Source organism: Rana temporaria, chromosome 8, assembly GCF_905171775.1.
Source record: "Rana temporaria chromosome 8, aRanTem1.1, whole genome shotgun sequence".
NCBI lineage: Eukaryota > Metazoa > Chordata > Amphibia > Anura > Ranidae > Rana > Rana temporaria.
Window position 1 is genome coordinate 27,883,978 of NC_053496.1, and position 22,511 is coordinate 27,906,488.

The 22,511-nt window shown below is 43.6% G+C and overlaps 1 protein-coding gene across 1 annotated transcript in view; it reads left to right on the forward strand.

Moving 5' to 3' along the window:
• ADAM12 (ADAM metallopeptidase domain 12) overlaps positions 1–22,511 on the forward strand; it is a 706,349-nt gene that overhangs the window by 631,303 nt on the left and 52,535 nt on the right. The window contains exons 17-20 of the mRNA XM_040361428.1: positions 9,847–9,924; positions 15,346–15,454; positions 19,187–19,322; positions 20,622–20,724. Coding sequence (XP_040217362.1) covers positions 9,847–9,924; positions 15,346–15,454; positions 19,187–19,322; positions 20,622–20,724 — 426 coding nt within the window. The remainder of the gene's footprint in view (positions 1–9,846; positions 9,925–15,345; positions 15,455–19,186; positions 19,323–20,621; positions 20,725–22,511) is intronic.

A 22,511-nucleotide genomic window follows, 5' to 3' on the forward strand; every position in this document is an offset into this window, starting at 1 on the left:
AGGTGGCGATTCCATTGCGGTCGACGTAGAATATGCAAATGACTACCGTACTTACGGCGATCCACGAAGATCCGTGCGTTCGTCGCAATCTCTTACGTCGCCGCTAGTCGTTTTTTCCCGTCGCAAAGTTAGGCCTGCTTTAACATGGCTTATTTTTAGAACAGCCATTTTAAAGTATGGCCGTCGTTCCCGCGTCAAATTTCGAATTATTATTTTTTGCGTAAGACGTCCGGGAATACGAAACGCTGTAACGCACGTCGCATTTAAAAAAAAACGTCGTTCACCGTTATTTCGCGCAAAGCACATTGGGAAATTTTAACATGGCGCATGCGCAGAATGTTCGGCGTGGGAACGCGCCTAATTTAAATGGTGCCCGCCCCATTTGAATTGAGGCGGGTTTGCGCCGAGCGCATTTACGTTACACCGCCGCAAGTTTACAGGTAAGTGCTTTGTGAATCAGGCACTTACGCTGCAAACTTGAGGCGGTGTAACGTAAATGGATTACGTTACACCGCCGCTGCGTAGCGGAAATGTATGTGAATCTGGCCCATAGATTTTGCTGTTGTGCTTCAACTATATTATCAAAAGTATTGGGACGCCTGCCTTTACATGCACATAAACTTTAATGACATCCCAGTCTTAGATTGTAGGGTTCAATATTCAGTTGGGCCAATCTTTGCAGCTATAGCAGCTTCAACTCTTCTGGGAAGGCTGTCCACAAGGTTTAGAAGTGTGTCTATGGGAATGTTTGACCATTCTTCCTGAAGAGCATTTGTGAGGTCAGGCACTGATGTTGGTCGAGAATGTCTGGCTCGCAGTCTCCACTCCAATTCATCCCAAAGGTGTTCTATCAGGTTTGAGTCAGGACTCTGTGCAGGCCAGTCAAGTACCTCCACCCCAAATCTCACTCATCCATGTCTTTGGGAGCATGAAATTGTCCAAAATGTCTTGGTAAGCTGGCGCCTTAAGAGTTCCCTTCACTGAAACAAAGGAGCCAAGTCCAACCCCTGAAAAACAATCCCACACCATAACCCCACCTCCACTAAATTATTTGGACCAGTGCACAAAGCAGTGAACAGACAGCATCATGAAGCCAATGGACACACCAGACAGGTCAGGGATAAAGTTGTAAAGAAGTTTAAAGCAGGGTTAGGTTATAAAAAAAATATCCCAAGCTTTGAACACCTCACAGAGCTCTGTTCAATCCATCAGCCGAAAATGGAAAGAGTATGGCACAACTGCAAAGACATGGCCGTCCACCTAAACTGACAGGCCGGGCAAGGAGAGCATTCATCAGAGAAAAGCAGCCAAGAGGCCCATGGTAACTCTGGAGGAGCTGAAGAAATCCAAAGCCCGGGGGTGAGAATCTGTCCACAGGACAACTATTAGTCGTGCACTCCACAAATCTGGCCTTTATGGAAGAGTGACAAGAAGAATAAAATTGTTGGAAAAACGCCATAAGAAGTCCCATTTGCCGTTTGCGAGAAGCCATGTGGGGAACACAGCAAACATATAGAAGAAGGTGCTCTGGTCAGATGAGACCAAAATTGAACTGTTTAGCGTAAAAGCAAAACGCTATTTACGACGGAAAACTAACACTGTACATTACCCTGAACACACCACCCCCACCGTGAAACATGGTGGTGGCAGCATCATGTTGGGGGATGCTTTTCTTCAGCAGGGACAGGGAAGCTGGTCAGAGTTGATGGGAAGATGGATGTAGCCAAATACAGGACAATCTTAGAAGAAAACCTGTTGGAGTCTGCAAAAGGCTTGAGACTGGGGCAGAGGGTCACCTTCCAGCAGGAAAACAACCCTAAACATACAGCCAGAGCTACAATGGAATGGTTTTGATGGTTTAGATCAAAGCATATTCATGTGTTAGTCTTCATACCCCTTGACATTTTTTATATTTTGTCATATTACAACCAAAAATTTTAATTTATTTTATTGGGATTTTATGTCATTAATAAACTCTGTCAAAATCAGTCAAAGTCCAGACTGAAAGCTGAATGAGAATCTGTGGCAAGACTTGAAAATTGCTGTTCACAGACGCTCTCCATCCAATCTGACAGATCTTGAGATATTTTGCAGAGGAGAATGGACAAAATTGTCCCTCTCTAGCTGTGCAAAGCTGGTGGAGACATCCCCAAAGAGACTTGCAGCTGTAATTGCAGAGAAGGAGGTTCTACAAAGTATTGACTCCGGGGGGCTGAATACAAATGTACCCCCCTCACTTTCCAGATGTTGATTTATAAAGAATTTTGAAAATCATTTATCATTTTCCTTCAACTTCACAATTATGTGCCACTTTGTGTTGGTCGATCACATAGAATACCCCAAAAATACACTTAAAGCGGTGGTTCACCCTCAATAACAACATTCTAGCATTAAATTAAGCATAGTAGCGCGAGCTACAGTATGCCTTTATTTATTTTTTTTCCCCCGTACTCACTGTGTAATCCTATAGTGAAGATTCAGACTCCCCGCGGGGAATGGGCGTTCCTATCCAGAGGGAAGATGATTGACGGCCGGCTATGGCACGTCACGCTCCCCGAAGATAGCCAAAGTAGGTCTCGGCTCTTCACGGCGCTATACGGTGCCTGCGCACAGACTAGGCGCAGGCGCCGTGAAGAGCCAAGTCCTATTTCGGCTATTTCCGGAGAAGCGTGACGCGCCAGAGCCGGCCGTCAATCATCTTCCCTCTGGATAGGAACGCCCATTCCCCGCGGGGAGTCTGAATCTTCACTATAGGATTAAACAGTGAGTACGGGGCAAAAAAAAAAAATAAAGGCATACTGTAGCTTGCGCTACTATGCTTAATTTAATGCTAGAAAAAAAATGTATAGGGTGAACCCCCTCTTTAAGTTTTTGGTTGTAATATGACAAAATGTGGAAAATCTCAAGGGGTATGAATACTTTTTCAAGGCACTGTATTACCTGAATATATTGCCAAAATTAAATGTTAAAGGGGTTGTAAAGGTTTGTTTTTTATTTTCTAAATAGGTTCCTTTAAGCTAGTGCATTGTTGGTTCACTTACCTTTTCCTCCGATTTCCCTTCTAAAGGTTGTTTTTCTTTGTCTGAATTTCTCACTTCCTGTTCCTCCTCAGTAAGTTTGCCCCCATCATCCGAGCCGTTCTGGCTGGGGGTTAGTCAATGTGTTCGCCCTAATCCCTTTGGACTACATCCCTGCGGGGAGACGCTGTCATTTAGAAGGGAAATCGAAGGAAAAGTAAGTGCACCAAAATGCACTTGCTTAAAAGAACCTATTTAGAAAATGTTCTTATTTTTTTTCTTTCAGCGGCTTAGTTTATGCCCCCTACTTGTTCTTAGATGGTAGTGCAGTGTTAACTTTGATGTCAAATTTTGATTTAGTTTTAGTCTGTCTTTTGACTAAAATGCCATTTAAGTTTTAGTCGTTGTTTCAGTCATTTGAATTGTTTTAGTTTTAGTCAACTTTATTTTTGTCAACTAAATTAACACTGCCTCTGACACGTGTGGTGCTGAACTGTGTGAATGTTCTTCAGCATGAAGAAGCTTCCGCCACTATTTGAAAAGCCATTTTGTTGCAGCCCAGTGTGTAGTGATTCTTTTCTCTTATTGATTTGCTGGAGTGCAATGAGCCAGACCAGCACAGGTGGTTTTCCAGTGGAGCCTGTGGTGAGCCACTCGCTTTGAGAGAGTAACGATATCTTCTTGTGGATCGCAAAAATGTTGAGCCTCTAGTTTCAATCTTCTGAGTCACTGACCTGACACAAGTATGTAAATCGGGTCTTCTGACTTTCCTGACCATCCAAGTCATTGACTGAAAAGCTTTTGACACCATAGGGTCATTCAGATTGTCCTGCAACTTGCAATTTCTGAAGGCGGTCAGCATTGGCAGCCTCTTTATTCCTCTAGTTTCAGGTTTACTTAATTACTTACTAGGTTGCTTGTTACATAATTATTCAGGAAATAAACATCTGTAAGGTAATGCAGCACCTATTTGCTATTTCAAGTACAAAGGTCATTTATTTTTAACCACTTGCCGACCGCTACATATACATCAGCAGAATAGCACAGGCAGGCAAATGGGCATACAGGTACGCTCCTTTGAATTTGCCGCCTTGCAGGCGGGCCCCCGCCACACGAGTGTGCCCGCGGTTCCCACAAACTCGCGACCGAGAGGCAGAACTGGGAGATACCTATGTAAACAAGGCATTTCCCGCCTAGTGACATGACAGGGATCTACTGCTCCCTGTCATCGGGAGAAGTGATCACTGTCATGCCAGTGGTAGCCTATCCCCCCTACAGTTAGAATCGCTCCCTAGGACACACTTAACCCCTTGATCGCCCCCTAGTGTTTAACCCCTTCTCTGTCAGTGTCAGTTACACAGTAATCAGAGCATTTTTAGAGCACTGATCGCTGTATAAATGACAATGGTCCCAAATAGTGTCAAAAGTGTCCGATGTGTCCTCCATAAGGTCGCAGTCACGATAAAAATTGCAGATCGCTGCCATTACTAAAAAAATAAATAAAAAATATGCCATAAATCTATCCCCTGTTTTGTAGACGCTATAACTTTTGTGCAAACCAATCAATATACGCTTGTTGCGATTTTATTTTTTTACCAAAAATATGTAGAATACGTATCGGCCTAAACTGAAACAAATAAATAAAAATAATTATATATTCTTGGGGGATATTTATTATTGCAAAAAGAAAAAAATATTGCTTTTTTCCCCAAAATTTACGCTTTTTTTTTGTTTATAGCGCAAAAAATAAAAACCGCAGAGGTGATCAAATACAACCAAAATAAAGCTCTATTTGTAGGAAAAAAAGGACATAAATTTTGTTTGGGTGCAACGTCGCACGACCGCGCAATTATCACTTAAAGCGACAGTGTTGTATCGCAAAAAGTGCTCTGGTCAGGAAGGGGGTAAATCCTTCCGGGGCTGAAGTGGTTAAAGATCTTTTTGGTGTGTTTGGCTTGACTATAAATATTCTAGTATTAAAAAAAAAAAGACAGAAATATATGCAAACAGGGAAGAAAGGGGCTGTCAGCTTTGTAACGATACAACTTTGTTTCATCTGATCACTGGAGAATTTCTCCTGTAATGAGGGATTCCTGCTTATCTTCTGCTAATTATTATGACTGCCGTTTCTGGTCCCCCCTCTGCTCTTTGTTATGAAGATCTAACATAATCCTTTGGCTTGTATTTATGTTTCCAATTGTATAGGTCAGCATCCTTTCTTGTTTTAGGGCGACATAATCCTTTCTTTCCTATCTCTGTCTAATTGTCCTAGATTTAATGGCCCCAACGAGGCATACCTTGGAGTCCTTTCATTAAACTTGATTGACCCACCATCAGGTGACCTCCCGCTAATGTTGCCCCCTGGTCTAATTTTCATTAGAATCACTGACTGATCTTCTTAGCAGTGGAAGAAACCATGTTTGATTTTAAGGCCATTTGAATACATACAGCAGGCTCACACTCTTTATCCAAATAGAGTATAAAGACTCCATGCAAAGGCATCTTTTAATTGCTCACTTCAAAAGACTTCATTATTTTGTTCTTCAAGTGTATGTTTGTGTTGGTTATCAAAGATTAATCCAACTACGCTTAAAAACGAACATCAGTTCACCTAGCTGTTAACGTAAATTTGCATTTTATGTTCATGAAAAACATTTCTTTCATATTGTTTAGAGTGGCACAGTAATAAAAAAAAAAAAGGAAAAGATCATTGCTTACGGAGTATTACTTAAAGGAGAAGTACAGCCAAAGCTCATTTGGCTGTACTTCTCCTGTGGCTCATAGGAGTGCAGTTCGTTCTGCACTCCTGTGACCCGCTTTCAGCAGACAGCGGGCTGAAGCCCACTGTTGGCTAAAGTCACAGAGCCACTTAGAAAATGATCGTGACCATATGGTTGGGATCTGCCCACATACCTGGACTGGCACCCAGCTCAGCCTCTCAGCAAGCCGCTGAGAGCCTGAGCCCCCTCCACAGCCCAGCGCTCCAGTGAATGGCTTACATGGTACAGCAGGAACATATCAGGAATATGAAATGTTGGGTTAACATATTCTTTAAAAGGTTCAATGTTTGCATGACATTTGTCAAGCAAAAGCAACATGGTGGTTACGTGGTTGCTTTGTGATCCCAGGGTGGTAAGATCAGTTTTAGTCAGGAACTTTCCCAGCCATATTTGTTGGAGCCCTCCAAGTGTTCTGCTTTTTCCCTGTTAGTTTATTTTTTTTTTATATTTAGTCAGAACAGAAACAAGTAATTGTATGCGTTATAAAAATATGTTTCTCTATCATCTGTTGAGTGACACAGCTTGATGCTGATTAAACACCCTAGGGCAGGGGTGCCTAACCAGTGGCCCGCGGAGCCCTCTGATGTGGCCCGCGACGACCTGCTCTGGGATGGAATAGAACACTGTGATTAAAGGTCAGTTTATTACTAAAATCACAGGGCCAGATCCACGTACCCCTCTCTGATACACTACGCCGCCATAACTTACTTTTTTTTTTGTATCCTCAAAAAATGTGCACCGTAAGTTACGGCGGCGTAGTGTAATTTTGGCGGCGTAAGGGCGCGCAATTCAAATGGATGTGATGGGGGCGTGTTTTATGTAAATACGTCTTGACCCGACATAAATGACGTTTTTTTTTCAACTGCGCATGCGCCGTCCGTGGGGGTATCCCAGTGCGCATGCTCGAAATTAAACCGGAACAAGCCAATGTTTACGACGGTGACGTCATTCTACGCAAAGCCCTATTCGCAAACGACTTATGCAAACGACGTAACATTTTCAAAATTCGACGCGGGAACGACGCCCATACTTAACATAGGATACGCCTCATATAGCAGGGGTAACTATACGCCGGAAAAATGGGTTGCAGGAAAGAAATTTGCACGATTTCCCCCATCACTCCTGCCAAGACATTGTTTTCTCCCAGCGGGTGGGGGGTGTTGCCCCCGCCAGGAAAACAGTGATTATGGCTAGCGGCTATAGCAGCCGCTAATAATAATTGCAAGTTAAATCTGGGGCTGGTTGTACTCAAGTTGTTCGATTGATTAGCTTGGTACATTCAGCCTGTCCATACGTGGTTCGAATCTGGGCCGGTTCCTGCTGAACCAGCCGAGATTCAAACCGTCTATGGCCAGCCTAAGTCCTGCAAGGAAGAGAGCAGTGATGGATCGAGATGGGGTTAGTGCAAGTATTGAGCAGGTGCTGGGGGAGATACATTGGGGTAAAAATACCTTTTAGCCTTTACAACCACTTTTAAGGTTATTTAAAATCAAGAACAAAAAATATATATGTTGCTTATTTATTTAATTAGTTAAGACAAGTTTGGCCAAAGCTCTCTTGACCATACTTCTCAGGTGGGTCATAGGAGTGCACTTGAAGTCACAGACCCGCTCCAGACTCTGGAGGGATGCCGACAATGTTGGGATCCAACCAAATGCCTTCGAGAAATCTAATGCAACTTCTCGGTGCACTGCTTAGAGCCTGAGCCATCTGCTTCTCCCCCCTACACAGCCCAGGTGTTATGTACTGGAACGTACCTTGTAGCCAGAGCCTAGTGTGCAGGAGGAGGCCTCTCTTACAGCCCCGGCTCTGGAGCTGCTGGAGTTGGGACAGCAAGCTCGGGAGCGCGGCGAGGTAGGAGTGCCTGGTGATGATAGCAGCCCGGCACCGTTGGTGGTCCTTCGGGACGGTGGTTGTAGGAGACAGCGTCTCTGGAGCTGGCACAGGCACTGGATAGCAGGAGCTGGTGAAGCAAACCGGGTTAGCAGATAATCAGGTGGGTTAAGCAAGCGTAGTCAGATTCAGGCACAGGGTCTGGCAACGATGGGCAGGGGAGCAGAGCGGAGTCAGAGCAAGCCAGGGGTCGGAGTGGAGAGGGTCGGATGGTCAGACGGAGCCGGGTCGGTTTGAGGTAACAGATTACAACAGGTCACAGGTTTCACTGATACAACGCTGCAGATCAGACAGCAAAGTGTCACTGCAGCTGCTTGCTTTTTAAAGGCTGAGTGGCGCCAAACGCGCATTAACGAGCACGCGCGCGTTCCCGCCGTCGTGCACGTGCGCGTGTAGTAGACGCATGCGCGCGCATACGAGCACGCACATTTGGCGCACAGATGCGCGCATTTGGCACATATCCGTGTGCATGTGGGACGCGCCTGCGCACATGAATAGGTGATTGGTGCTGATTCTGACCATCAGTAAGTGTGCGCATGCGTGCACGCCAGGGCCTATTGGCAGGTCCCTGACACCAGGACTCCCGAGAGAGCGCTGGAGGGGCAGAGCAGATGGTCACTGCTCTCTGCTTAGTGAAGACCGAGAACTGAGCAATCAGTGGTCACATGATCGATCAGTTCTCTGGCTTAGAGACAGTGGGGGACAGCTTCCAGTACTGGACCGATGCTGTAGCAGCTAGGTGAGTATGTGTGTCTATTTTTTTATAATCCCGCGTTTCCTTTAAGGCTATATTCATGTTCTACAAGTACACAAATTACCTATTGATCGTTCCATAATTTGATTGTTTCCTAAGCTGGCCATACATAGGTAATTTTTTTTTGTTCAGCCAACGGGTTTTGCTGAACCCCGATTGTGTGGATTAGGGAATCCTTCCTGCTGCGTTATTGTATTCTGACAGCTGGCAGACTCCCCTGCTGTCAGAATACACAGATCAGCACTGCATCCATTGACTGTGTCTGCTGATCGAGCAGCTTTTATCCAACAGGGAGGTGATCAATTTATTTTCAACTGCAGTGGTCACACAAGGATAAAAATTCAGCTGGTCCCCACTGAACCAGACAAATTTCGATCCATCTATGGCTACCTTTACTGCTTACTCAGCTTAAATCTCAAACAATGTTATTAGTCTTCCCAGCTGTCTAAACTACCCCTCCTCTTCTCCTCCCAATTATGTAATAAGGAAAGAGGACTAAAGCCAGTAGGCAATTCAAATCTTGGTCAGTTCAGCAGCGACTGGCTAAGATCTGAACCATGTATGGGCAGGCTGATTGTACCCAAGTTGTGTTCTCCTGGCTGGGGCGACTCCCCCTGCCAGGAGAACACAATAGCTCCACGGGAGGGAATTCTCCCATCAACATTAACTGTGTTGATAGAGGAATCAAGCGATTTTCTTTCCTGCAAGAAAGTAAATCTGCAGGAAAGAAAATTGCACCATCTATGGCTGACTTTATTTGTAGTCCAAGCCAGGAGGGCAGCCAGGGTGACAACACTGTGGTCCCATAGGTACAGGACAGGGCAGTGAGCGAGCATTGTCACTGTAGGACAAGGAAGTGTGTTACAGGCAGATTCACCAAGATAACCCCTTGGCGCTGACACCTCTCGGCTCTTGAAAGGGTTTAAGATGCTGGGAGGCGGGGTTTATGATCATGTGACTGCTGTGATTGGCAAGAAGCAATCGTAAGCTTTCAGTTTGCCGCTGGTAACTCAGCCGTGAGCGCTCTCGGGAAAAATGTGGCCTCTTGGTGCCCAAGCCCACCCGCCGAGAGGCCGTATATTTGTGTGATGTCACCACCAAGAGGATAAAATAACGGGATGCATGCTAATGTGAAGTTTAGGGAAAGGGAGGAGACCCATTTTAAATAAAAGCAGAAATGGCCCAGCTGCTGTTCACTGGGTATGGGAGGTGAGGACACCTCATTTTTCTTGCCCCAAAGGGAGTTCAGTTGAATGTAATTTTTTTTGGAAAAAACCTTTGGTTTGTGCAAACACCTAGAGCACATTATTGATCACTTTCTGTTTCCAGGTTGCAAATGATCAGCCTTGTATTGTCCCCAATTTTTGTTCATATCACAGCTAACTTCTTTTCCCTTTCTTAGATCTGCCTAAACCGTCAGTGCCAGAACGTCAGCGTATTCGGTGTCCACGAATGTGCATCCAAGTGCCACGGACATGGAGTGAGTAGTGCCGAGTGCTTTCATTTGTCTTCCTTTTGTTTGGCAGGAAAGGCCAGTTCTTAGAAAGTGCGGCTCCCTGAATGATGGAAGTGATACTTTGAACGTTTAATCACAGCCCGTATTCATTTGGCAAATTCGGCAAGCTATTGTAGGGAAAATGATTAACTACAGTAGCGCATTGAAATGATAATGAGCTGGCGGTGACAATGGGGGAGCTTACACTGCTACAACACGATCATTTACATATACTTCTAATGTGGACACCGATAAGAAATTATACTTAAACTTCCCAGTGAAAATGACGTTGTCGTTTTTTTTTCTTGAGCTTATCTCCCAACTCCCTGGAGAAGATCTCAACCTCCAGAGTCTGCCCTTCAGTATTCTGATACCACAGTACAATTAATGCATAGCAAACAGTTACGTATGAAACTTCCACATATCCCCCTCCTCCATCTCTCATCTCTTCATATATCTCTTTGCTCTCTCCATTTTTCTTTTCTCTGTTCCTTCTTATTGTCTTCTTTCAACTCTTTCTTTACCTTCTGCATTTTTGCCTGTTTTATCATTTCTCTCTCCCACTACTTTAAAGTTCATTTCATTTTTTTTTTTTTTTTTTAAATAACAAACATGTCATACTTTCCTCCATTGTGCAGTTCATTTTGCAGCGTGTGGCTCCCAACACCATTTTCTGGGGTCCCCCGGTGGCTCTCTCGGCTGCTCCGCGCATCAGATAACCCCCTCTGGGAAGCGCTCTCCCAAGGGGGTTACCTTGCAGGCGCCCTCCCGAGTCCTGTATTCGGCGTCCATAGCCGCCGAGTACAGGACTCGGCCCCGCCCCCACGCGTCATTGGATTTGATTGACAGCAGTGGGAGCCATCGGCTGTACTGCCATCAATCTATCCAATGAAAAGCCCAGAACCCCGTGCAAAGATCGAGCGCGTTCTCGACGCAGGACTTTTCAGGGCTCAGGTAAGCAAAACGAGGGGCTGGGGGGTCCGGTAATAGTCAGATGTTTTTTTCACCTTAATGTATTTTTCATGCATTAAGGTGAAAAAACAGGAAGTTTTACAACCCCTTTAAAATTAAAAATATATGTCTGTGCAAAAAAATAAAAAATGCTCTGTGCATTTTTCATGTGTGTTTTTTCTTTACAAAATTCAAGAAAAAAAAATTCAGTACACTTCTAACACATTATAGCCACCTGACAACACTGCTTTTGTTTCACTGAAAACCCAAGCAGTGTTGTCAGCCCTGCCTGAGCTGTGCCTTGCTGGACTATACCCCCTGCCTGTGTATGAAGAGAGCGATAGAGGTTAGAACTCGGGGCAGCTAAGGCAATGGGGTTGATTTAATAAAGGCAAATGGGCTGTTCACTTTACAATGGAATTTTCCCTTAGCTAAGTGAACTGACTTCCATCTTCCAATCATGTGCAAGCAAATATATTACTTTTTTTTTTTTGGTCTTGTATGTGATTGGGTATTCTTATCTTTGTGAATGTGAGTTCACTTTGCGCCGGTGTCCTATTTACCTTTAGTAAATCAACCAGTGACAGCTGGTGGTTTTTTTTTTTTTTTTTTTGGCAAGCGGTATCTGCTCATTACATGTTAAAGTGCTGAGAAAAACAGGAATCTGCCATTGCTGAACTCTCCTTCTGAATGTGCTAGTTGCTTGACTATCACCTTTATCCAATGGCTTTACAATTGTCTAAATTTACTGACCCAGATGCATATGCAGACCAGGAGTTGCTGCTGCATGCCAGGATGAGTCACTGGGGCTTATTTACTAATGGCAAATAGGCTGCTAACTTTGCAAGGTAAATTGCCACAGAGCCTAGTAAATAAAGTGAGACTCTGCTCACTTCCATCGTCCAAGCAAAAATTAAATATATATATATATTTTTTTTCTTGTGTGTGATTGGGTATTCTTTGAAAAGTTAAACGCCACCACATTCACAAAGCTATGGGCAAATTCCCTTGCAAAATGCAACTTTCCTTGCAATGGGAACAACCTATTAGCCTTTAGTAAATCAACCCCACTGACTCAAGGTAATAAAACCAGAAATGGTTGGGTACATAGTATTTTCAGAGAGAGGTCAGCAATGGCAGCCTCATATTTCTTTCTAGAAGGGAAAAGAAAAGGGGGAAGCGCCACCTATGTGCAGAGATTAAAATTGCTTTATTAGCAAATGTAAGTAACACTTACAAGATTGGAAATGATACAGGCTCATAAGGTCCAAGGGTGAAGGAGATGTCCTTTGGTGTTCTTAAACTTTCCCAGTCTCCTTCCAGGCTGTGGATAATGTTCTTTGCGCCTTGTGGCCACCAGGAAGCAGGAAACAGAAACCAACAACCATATTGATATAAGTTAGAAATTGCATACATTTTATTAGTTTTTTCATTTTTTTGTATGATAAATTAGGCATTGCAATTGTCAAAAAAAATGCATGCGTGGATAGGAGAATGAATATATTAATTCTCCTATTCACGCATGAATTTATTGACAATTTTATATGGATATTTAATATGTTTTTTTTTTATATGAATTATATATGGGTCCCCTGAATCATTTTTTATGCAATGCATGTTATCATCTTGAAAATCTTGTATGGATGTACCATTCAAGTCGTTTTGTCATTTTAGGTTGAAATTTGTTGTATTCTGATAATTTTTTAACTCTCTATTATTTTGAATCAGCGGTTAATTGCACCAGTATAAAATGTATATTGTGTTCATATTTCTTTCTGTAGCGTTCCTGGAAAGGCCACTACAGGTAACACTTTTCACAGACAGGAATTGAGCCGGCCGGATAGCCTCATTGCAGACAATTATACCTGTCTAATCATAAGACAGCTAATTGTTAGTGCAGTGTATTGTATAACATGTGAAAAGTACAGGGCTTTGTTGGATAGTTATATCCTTTATATTCGTTTAAAGACATGCTCAGGCTCGCAGGAAAGGAAATGAGATATTTGCATCACAAAGAAAGACTTTATTAAACATGGATTTTAAATTAAACCATCATGAAATACAAAGCGCATTTCATTTTCCCAAGCAAATGTTCATTAACGCTTCAATGTTACACCATTACAAACACTGAACTGGTTATACTTTGAAAGGTGGAGGAGTCTAAATATTGATTCACTCCAATCACTGATGTGGCACGCAGTATTGCTTCAAGTAGACGAGAGAGCATCGTCAGATATGCTCAGATATACATTTTCATCCACTGATACTGGAAATGAAGTGGGAGAAGCATTATTCAGAGGGAACTGTGATTTTTGACTTCTCTTTCAGGGAAACAGCTGTAGCAAGGTCCCAGGCCTCCTCTAGTCTAATGAGAACCTTCAGAGCCAAGAACTGCTGACATACTTCTGTGAAGAGTGGGTTGTGAGGCATAGTGGGTGTAATGCAAGTTAGATTCATGGGAGCCAGACACTTCTTGAATGCAAAGAGATTTTATTTCTCTTAAACTTTGGGAGAGAGGGTTAGGGCCAGGACACCCTTAAGCAGTTGCAACGTTAATTGTCAGACTCTGAGACTTCTACAGGAGGACAGCCATGCAGGGAAAGTCATCCAGCAAGACGCCACATCTGCATGTGTAGGAATGCTGTCTCCTAACACGTTAACTGTTTCTAACACAAGGTGGAACAGTTCCCTCACTTCCACACAATCACTTCTTGTAGTTATTTAACCCACTGAGCTCCCAATCTCTCTTTACCCCACTGGCCTGCTTGGTCTCTGGCTAGACACACAAGGCTGCTCTGCAAGTGTCATCTCCGTTGGCTGGGTCCCTGGCTTGACAACTGCTGAAGTTTCCTGATTCTTTACCGTCCGCGGTTGGTGAGAATTCTGCTCTGGTACTTGCATCACAACACACGTCCACCCAGGCAGTCGTACAGGTGGCACAGAACCCTGATCACCTGGATTCAAGAAATCCCCTGCCCATTGGCTGAGATACCCCATATACTCCTAATCTGTCCTTGCTTTGCCCTTGTCTTATCTAATGCCACCAGGTACCCAGCCACCTAGCGGCAGAAGAGAGAGGTGCAGCAGTTCTAGATTTAGGGTGAAATCAATTGATCCCTAACAATGAGCCAAGGTAACTACACCTGGCAGGTAAATTTAGGAGCAACCCCGCCTAAACATTGGGGAGCTACACAGCTAAACTGTTACTATTATACAGATTTAAAGTGATTTCATATCTCTGGAGTTTTGTGGATCCTGCATTGTTGTGTTTTCCAGCAGAACGCACCTTTGGCAGGGATAAAGAGGATCACCTGTAAAACGAATAAAAAAAGCAGCTAAATTGTATTATACTGTAGCTTCAGCACATGAAAATCTGCAATGGGATTCGACATTAAAATATCCCCTCTCTCTGTATTTTTTTTTTTTTTCATATATAGGTTTACATCACGATATGACATATTGACAATTTGCAATGATGCACATAGTCAAAATCAAGCAAATACACATAAATCGGCATGTGATACAATATGATATGAAGAGCATCAATTGTCAATGCTCATGTCCCCTAGAAAGAGGATTTCTAAGGCCAAGCCATTCAGAGTGTGTCTCTAGATTCACACAGTGGTGCTTCCATAGGAAGTGTCTTCCTATGGTGGTGCACTGAGAAGAGGCAGAACCTAGAGAATCAGCAGGGGACCCCAAAAGAGGAGGCTTGTAATATGATTGCAAAGAGCAGTTACATATAACATGTTATTGACTATAAAAAAAATAAGCTTTGCAACCAATTTAAAGCAATTCAAATGCAGTACAATAGAACATATAGTGATTATAAAAATGTAGCACAATGTGATGTATTGCAAAAGCTTTTCTTAAAGTGGTTGTAAAGTTGTAAAATATTTTTGGCAGCCCCTCTATTCTACTAATCTATACAACAATGTGTACTTTTTTAAATAATGCCTCTAAATACCTTCTTTTAGATTGGATCTCTTCAGTCATGTGACTTTTGGCTGCTCTACTCCTCTGTTTGAAGGGCTATAACGGGAGGGGCTGAGATCCCCCTCTGACGTGAGCTGGGAGGTCACGTGACTGCTGTGCTGTCTGCTCAGCCCCTCACGCTGTAGCTCTTGAAACAGAAGACTAGAGTGGCCGGAGGTTATGTGACCAAAGAGAACCGATCTAAAAGAAGGTATTTAGAGGCATCATTTAATGGGCTTCTGTTAGATGTTCGGCGCCCCCCACCTCTGCAGGCGCCTGGGTGCAATGCACCCTGTGCACCCTGCCTAGGATCGGCCCTGTATACAAGCCCTAAAGCACAATCACTGCAGCATGTCTAAGCAGATAAAGTGACATGTCTATGTAATACTTGAAAAATGGCTGTAATTTACAGTAAGGAAGTCATTTAGAGATGGGAACCGTGTTCAAAACTTTAGCAGGTGTTTTCTTATCTTTTTTAAGGTTTGCAACAACAAAAAGAACTGTCATTGTGAGGCTGAATGGGCACCTCCATATTGTGACAAGCTGGGATATGGAGGCAGTGTGGACAGTGGACCTATGAGAGTGCCAGGTCAGTAACAATGGATTACATGAAATGTAAGCAGACCTATGAGTTGGAGTTAAAAGTGTGCATTCAAACGTAATCATGTGATAATCAGAACTATAACAATTAAATAAGCAGAATACAAACCACCAATAACTTTTAAGATTAGCGTTTCTCAACTTTTTTTTAAATAGAGGAACCCTTGAAATATTGTTCATGTCTCAGGTATCCCTTTTTAATTATATTCACATCTGACTATATAATTATTGATATCAGTAAGTTGTAAATATAAAGATCAATACAAGTCAATAGAGTGTGGTTTTCCTAGCATATTTGACACCCAGAGCAAATCATTTTGTAACATCCTCTGCTCCATAAAATATTTTCCGTTCTAATCATGAAATTACATAATAATGACCAATTGGGTGTCAGTGGAAAGGTGCCTTTTTACATTGGAGATCAGTGAAGTGGTACCCTTACACTAGTGGTCAGTGGGAGAAGGAACTAAATGACAACATTGTTGATTAGGGGAAAGTGTCCTCCTTACAGCTAAAAAGATGAAGGGAATTTATCAAAACTGGAGCAGTAGTGCATTTCAACCAATCAGCTTCTACCTTTATGTAGCGCCCCCTTACTTTCAGTGTGGGCACTACGCTAAAGTTGGTGGGGAATGGGAGAGTTATTCTTGCTCCCATTCACAATTTGTCAAATTTGTGGGTCAGCCTGCGCTCCAGGGGTGTTGTTTCCACCCCTGGGCGACAGGTGGCGCCCAGGGGTGGAGCAATTTTTCCCAGCAGCCAATTAGAGGAGTTTTCCCTCGCGGGGCATGCTGGGGGAGAGTATATCTGTGGCAGACGCCATCTTTATTGTTTTTTCCCGCGGGTTCCAGGTTCCAGGTGCGGCATCCACCTTTAGGGTGCACGCATCCAATGGACCCCGGTGATGGCCTTCCAGGCCGGGGTCAAATGCTACGCGGAGCTCTATGTTGCTGAGTGGGGCCCCAGTGACTTACTGGGTCCCCAGTTCTATTGAGAGGATCCCAGGCTGGATGCCGTTCGATTAAGGGGTCGGTTTGAGGAGAACCCGGAGGCAGGTTGTCCAACAGGGCTTGAACGAACCAATCAGTGATCTGGTGACCGGAATGCTGACAGGCACGCTTTGCTGTCATCCGGTGACCTATGCTAAAACATACTGGGAGGATTCGCTCAATTCGTCCATTTAGCTCATTCAAGTAATAGGCCTGTGGCAGAGGCCCTAGAGCTACTGTAGGTCAGTGAGAGAGATCTGTTCCTCCCAGCAATCTAAAGTGACACTTCGGCTGCCAGGCTTGTTATAGGAGTCTGTCCGGGGGCACTTCATTTGCGCCTTAATTTGGTACTACTGAGAGCAGGATTGCTCGGTTCTTATCCAGGCCTGATACTGCAAAGTTCTCCCTCTTTCTTCATCAACCTTTTCTTCCTATTTGATGTTGGCCATGTTGGCCTGGAAATAAAGCATTGGAAAACCTTTATTCCTTGTCTGGACATTCGCTCAATACTCTGTTCTCCAACTACACCCCTAGACAGCACTAAGGTAACTTAATACGCCAATCCCAACAACAAATCAGCGGCTCCTTCGGGGGTAGCGCTACATTTAATTTTCAAAGTTTACCTGAACAAGGTGAAGATAAAAGCTGATTTGTTATCATGCACAGCTGCACCAGATTGTGTCTGCTCCAGTTTTGATAAATTCCTCCTGAGGCTGGATTTACACCTATGCATTTTTAGTGCTTTTTGCATTTTGCAAATTTGCACTACAGAACGTGTTCCATAGGAAACCATGTTAAATATACTGAAGGGAAAATCTGCAAAATACAAAAAGAACTAAAACTGCATAGGTGTGAATCCAACCTCAATTGTTTAGTACTGAAATAACCCTAACAACCTCTGGAGCAACCCCAAGGCTCCACTGGCCCCAGACTGAGAGAGGCTGATTTAGATCTTCGGTAAAAATAGGAAGTTGGGTTAGGGTCACTTGGAAGGCTTATTTCACACAGGCTCCAGCTTGTATAAGAGCAGTGTGAACAGCAGAGCTTTCAGTAAGCTTGTATGAAGCTTTTAAAGTACCATTCAACTCTAGTTTGTAAATGTTGAACACAGATCCTAATGGGGGTGTTGATTGTCACATTAAGAAAGCTGCTAGTAGGCTTCAGCAGGCTTTTTAAAAGCTTCAAGTGCTGAAACCAACGAGCAGCTAGCATAAATTAGAGTTTCGCCAATTTTTTTTTTTTTTTTTAAGTCAGCAGCTACAAATACTGCAGCTGCTGACTTTAAAAATAAGGATACTTGCCTGTCAAGGGCGCCCGCGATGTCGGCACCCGAACCCGATCTACCCCTCGGCTCTCGGGTGCTGTCGCCACCATCTTCGGTAAGGGAATCGGTGAACATTTCCTGATTCCCTACTGCGCATGCGTGACTCGCGCTGTGCAATTCCACTGGTCCCTGCTGTCTTCTGCAAGCTGTGTGTCTCCCAGAAGACAGCGGGGGGGAGGCACCAGAATTGGCGTAGATAGCCGCCGGTGGCTCGGGTATCAATGCCCGGAAGTGGGAGCAAAATACCTGTATTAGACAGGTATCTGCTTCCCCCTCCCCCTGAAATGTGCCAAATGTGACACTGGAGGGGGGGTGGAATCCGAAAATCGGAAGTTCCATTCTATAAAAGCTTCAACAGAGCTTGCTGAAAGCTCTGCAAATGCTTTGTCAAAGCTTGCTGTTCACACTGCTCTTTTACAAGCTGAAGCCTGAAACTTTCAGGCTGGCATTCTTTATGCCCTGCTCTCTAAATTTCCTGTAGTTGTCAGTATCCTTATTTTCTGAATGGTCTTGCAAGTGTAGGGTTCTATGGTTTAGATCGACACTTCCCCACTAATATCATATCATATCTTCATGTAGCATGGCCAATACCAGTTGATTGTGTATGTTTATACCACTATAATTCTACAGAATGACTTTATCTGTATCAGAACGTCTGCCTGACATGTCTGTAGATAATAGAAAACGTTTCCAGTCATTCTGATTGATTTAGTTACAACCCTTTTAGTATAGGCCTTCAATCAACTAAAGCCCTGTACACACGACCGGATTGCCGGCGGTATAAAGTCCGCCGGGAATCCCAACGGGAAACCCGAGAACCTGCTTGGTAAGTTTCCCAGTGTACACACGAGAGGTTTTCCCATCTGGAAAACTGTGGGGAGAGCTTTGGCCGGGAATCCCGGCCGTGTGTATGCCCCTCGCAGTGTTTCCCCATTGGAAAACTGCCGGGTTTAAAACCGCCGGGATTCCCGGCAGTTTTCCTGTCAGGAAAACTGCGAGGAAGCATACACACGGCTGGTTTTCCTGGCCAAAAGCTCTCCCCGCAGTTTTTCTGGCAGAAAAACCGGTCGTGTGTTCAAGGCTTAAGGGCCAGTTCACACCAGACGCAGTTCTGTGTGCTTTTTTATGCACAAAATGCATGCACAGTGTTTTCCATGTATTCCAATGGCTCTAGTTCACACCATGCAGTCAGTTTTCGGGCAGTTTCTGCACCAGAAACAGACTGCATGGTGTGAACTAGAGCCAACTAGAGCCATTGGAATACATGAAAAACACTGTGAATGCATTTTTAGTGCAGAAAAAATGCACATGAAACTGTACGGAACTGCGTCTGGTGTGAACTGGCCTTAAGAGTTTATTCAAGCTCAAATGCCCATAGCAATAATTATGTATTGACTTGTGTTCACAGATAACAGAAGTATAGTTGCTGCCGTCTTGGTAACAATCACATGCATCGCAGCAGCTGCCTTCACCATCTACCTGAAAAGAAGGACCTTATTCAGGTGGCTTTATCTGAACAAGAAGACATCCATTGAAAAACTGAGGTAATTGGCAGCATGATCATTTCCCATCAAATTAACTCTTATGAATGATCAGAGCATTATCCTCTCGATCTCGAGGTTGGGCAGATTCATATAGAATTCAGGGAGCAATCAGTGAGTAGGCAGTTCTAAGTCTTTAGCACTCACAGGTTGTAAAACTGCATTGTAACAAACCATTAATTGCTACATCATGAATTTTTTACTCTATGAAGTCTTTTGCACTTAATTTTGGGCTAGCGTTTTTATGCACTCTTGTAAGTGTGTCCATATGATAAGAACCCATGGGTGTGCATTCCACTTCAAGGGCACAGGCATTGGCTGTTACCAACAGCTCTGCTGAAAGTAAAGGCATCAGCGACCTGTTTTAATAGTAGTCACTAGACAGTAATCAAATAATAATAGTGTTGTATACTGTTGTAACTTTCTGAGCAAAGGGCTTTCTGTCCTTCAAGCTTTAGGGGGGCTGGACTGTGGCCAGTGGGAATAGAAAACGCCCCGGAGTCAAGTGGGAGGAGTAGTGCCAAAAACAGTCATTGGTTTTATTGGGAGGAATAGAGGAAAAGTGTCCCAGTGTTTGCATCAATTGGAAGAATAGTGCTCAAATGATGGTGTCAGCAGGGGAAATGGTGTCCCACCATTGGAGTCAGTTAGTTGGATAGTGCCCAAGGGCCTCAAAAAAGGCAAGCAAAGGGCCTCAGTTTGGAGACCACTGCTATTGAGGGATATGCTTTGTTCATACCTGAGGTTTACAATGACTTGAATCCAAAATCTGTGAAATCTGTTTTAGAAATGTATGATAATTGGGAGTTAACCCAGACACTGCCCGAGTGTTATAAGAGAGGCTTCCAAAACACATGCCAAGTATTTATGGGGCTTTGTATCTAAAGACTCAGGCTATTGATAGGGAAGAAAATGAGGTCTACCTGTGAATTCCCAAAGGAGAATGAACCAATCCATGGCTTCAAACTGTGTTAGTCATTTGGAGCGATGTCTCTCTAACCTTTGAGTGAAGTTTGGTCAAGTGAGCTGAAAGTTTCCATAAATGTAGCCATTGCTGGCTGGGCACTCCATTCATTAGAATAGTCTCTGGGGTGTTATAAAAGACACATTTCCACAGATTGCAGAAGCTAATTTAACAGGCTAGTGGCTTTAAAAAAAAATCAATATTTATTTCCAGTCCTGCAAGAGTATTTGATCATTTATACTCCTGTTGTTTGCCATGGTGAATAAAAATGAAGAGACCTTTCATAGTGTGACTAAATTGCAGCTCTTCTCCATTGTATTCAATTATTTATGTTGCAGGTCAGCCAGACCATCAAGAACAGGGAGCTCAAATGAAGCTAATCAAGAACACAGCACAACAGTGAGCAAAGATCTACTGAGCAAGTCTTCACAGAGGCAGGAGGTGTGTGTGTGACCCTTGTATATGTTATCCAAGGTCAAGGTGATGATAATATGTCTCAGGTATAGCTACTGCACAAATAGCAAACCAAGAAAATAAGTTTTGCTAATTAAAATGAGTGTGTGGTGTGAATATCGCAAGGCTACTGATGACCCAGTGCTGTGCGGACAGGTCTCGAGTGTTAATGTGTCTTGCCCATTTCTAGTGAAACATACTTGATTAAAATACCAGGATAAAGATTTAGTCCCCCCAAAAACTGATCTGTTTAACCTGGGCATATGCTAGCTGGATGATTCATCTGATAAATTCTTATATCTCTAATGCCCTGTACACACGATCGTTTCATCCGATGAAAACGGTCTGATGGATTTTTTCATCAGATATCCGATGAAGCTGACTTTCATCAGTCTTGCCTACACACCATCAGTTAAAAAAACGATTGTGTCAGAACTCGGTGACGTAAAACACAACGACGTGCTGAGAAAAGTGAAGTTCAATGCTTCCAAGCATGCGTCGACTTGATTCGGAGCATGCGTGGATTTTTAACAGATGGACATGCCCACAGACGATCGTTTTTTTCTATCGGTTTTTTAACCATCAGATGATTTTTAAACAAGTTCCTAGTTTTTTCACCGATGGATACAAAAACGATGGGGCCCACACACGATCGGTTCATCTGATGAAAACGGTCCATCAGCTTTTTAATCTCATAATATACAGTTTTCACTTTCCGTTTCATCAGTTTTACTTCTTATTGCTGCTGATCTCTTCCAACCCCATTATGCTGGCCATACAAGCGGGTCGAATTTCGAAAGAGTTTTCTTTCGAAAATCTTATCTAAGAATTTTCATTCGAATTTCGCACCATTAGTGGGCTGCAGCAAAATCCGATTTTCGTGCGGCAATCAAATTTGAGTATTTGGACATGTTGGAAATTATTTGAAAAACAAACTATTTTCAAATCAATGATGGAAGAATCGTGCGAGAAATGTAATCGAAAAAGGAATGCACATGTGCAAGAAAAGAAAACTCCCGTAAAGAAAAGAAGATTCCCAGAAATTATTTTCTGTAGAAACATGAGGTGAAATTGAAGGCTTAGTTGGCTGAATTTTGAAAATCAATGGTGGCGCCATCAGATCAAAAAATGCACAAAATTTCTCATTTGCCTTAGTCACTATGGGCCAGATTCACGTAGAAGTGCGGCGGCGTAACGTATCCTAGATACGTTACACCGCCGCAAGTTTTCATCGCAAGTGCCTGATTCACAAAGCACTTACAATGAAAACCTACGCCGGCGGCCTCCGGCGTAAGCCTGTGTAATTCAAAGGGGCGTGTGCCATTTAAATTAGGCCTGCTCCCGCGCCGGACCTACTGCGCATGCTCCGTTTCGAAATTCCCGCCGTGCTTTGCGCGAAGTGACGTCATTTTTTCGAACGGCGACGTGTGTAGCGTACTTCCGTATTCCCGGACGTTTTACGCAAGAAAAAAAATTTTGATTTTCGACGTGGGAACGACGGCCATACTTTAACATGGGCTGTGTAAAGTTAGGGCAGCTAAAACGACGACTAACTTTGCGACGGGAAACTAGACTAGCAGCGACGTAGCGAACGTGAAAAACCGTCGCTGCTAATTTGCATACCTGACGCTGGTTTACGACGCAAACTCTCCCCAGCGGCGGCCGCGGTATTGCATCCAAAGATCCGACAGTGTGAAACAATTATACCTGTCGGATCTTAGGGCAAACTATGCGTAATTGATTCTATGAATCAGTCGCATAGTTAGGGAGCCCCT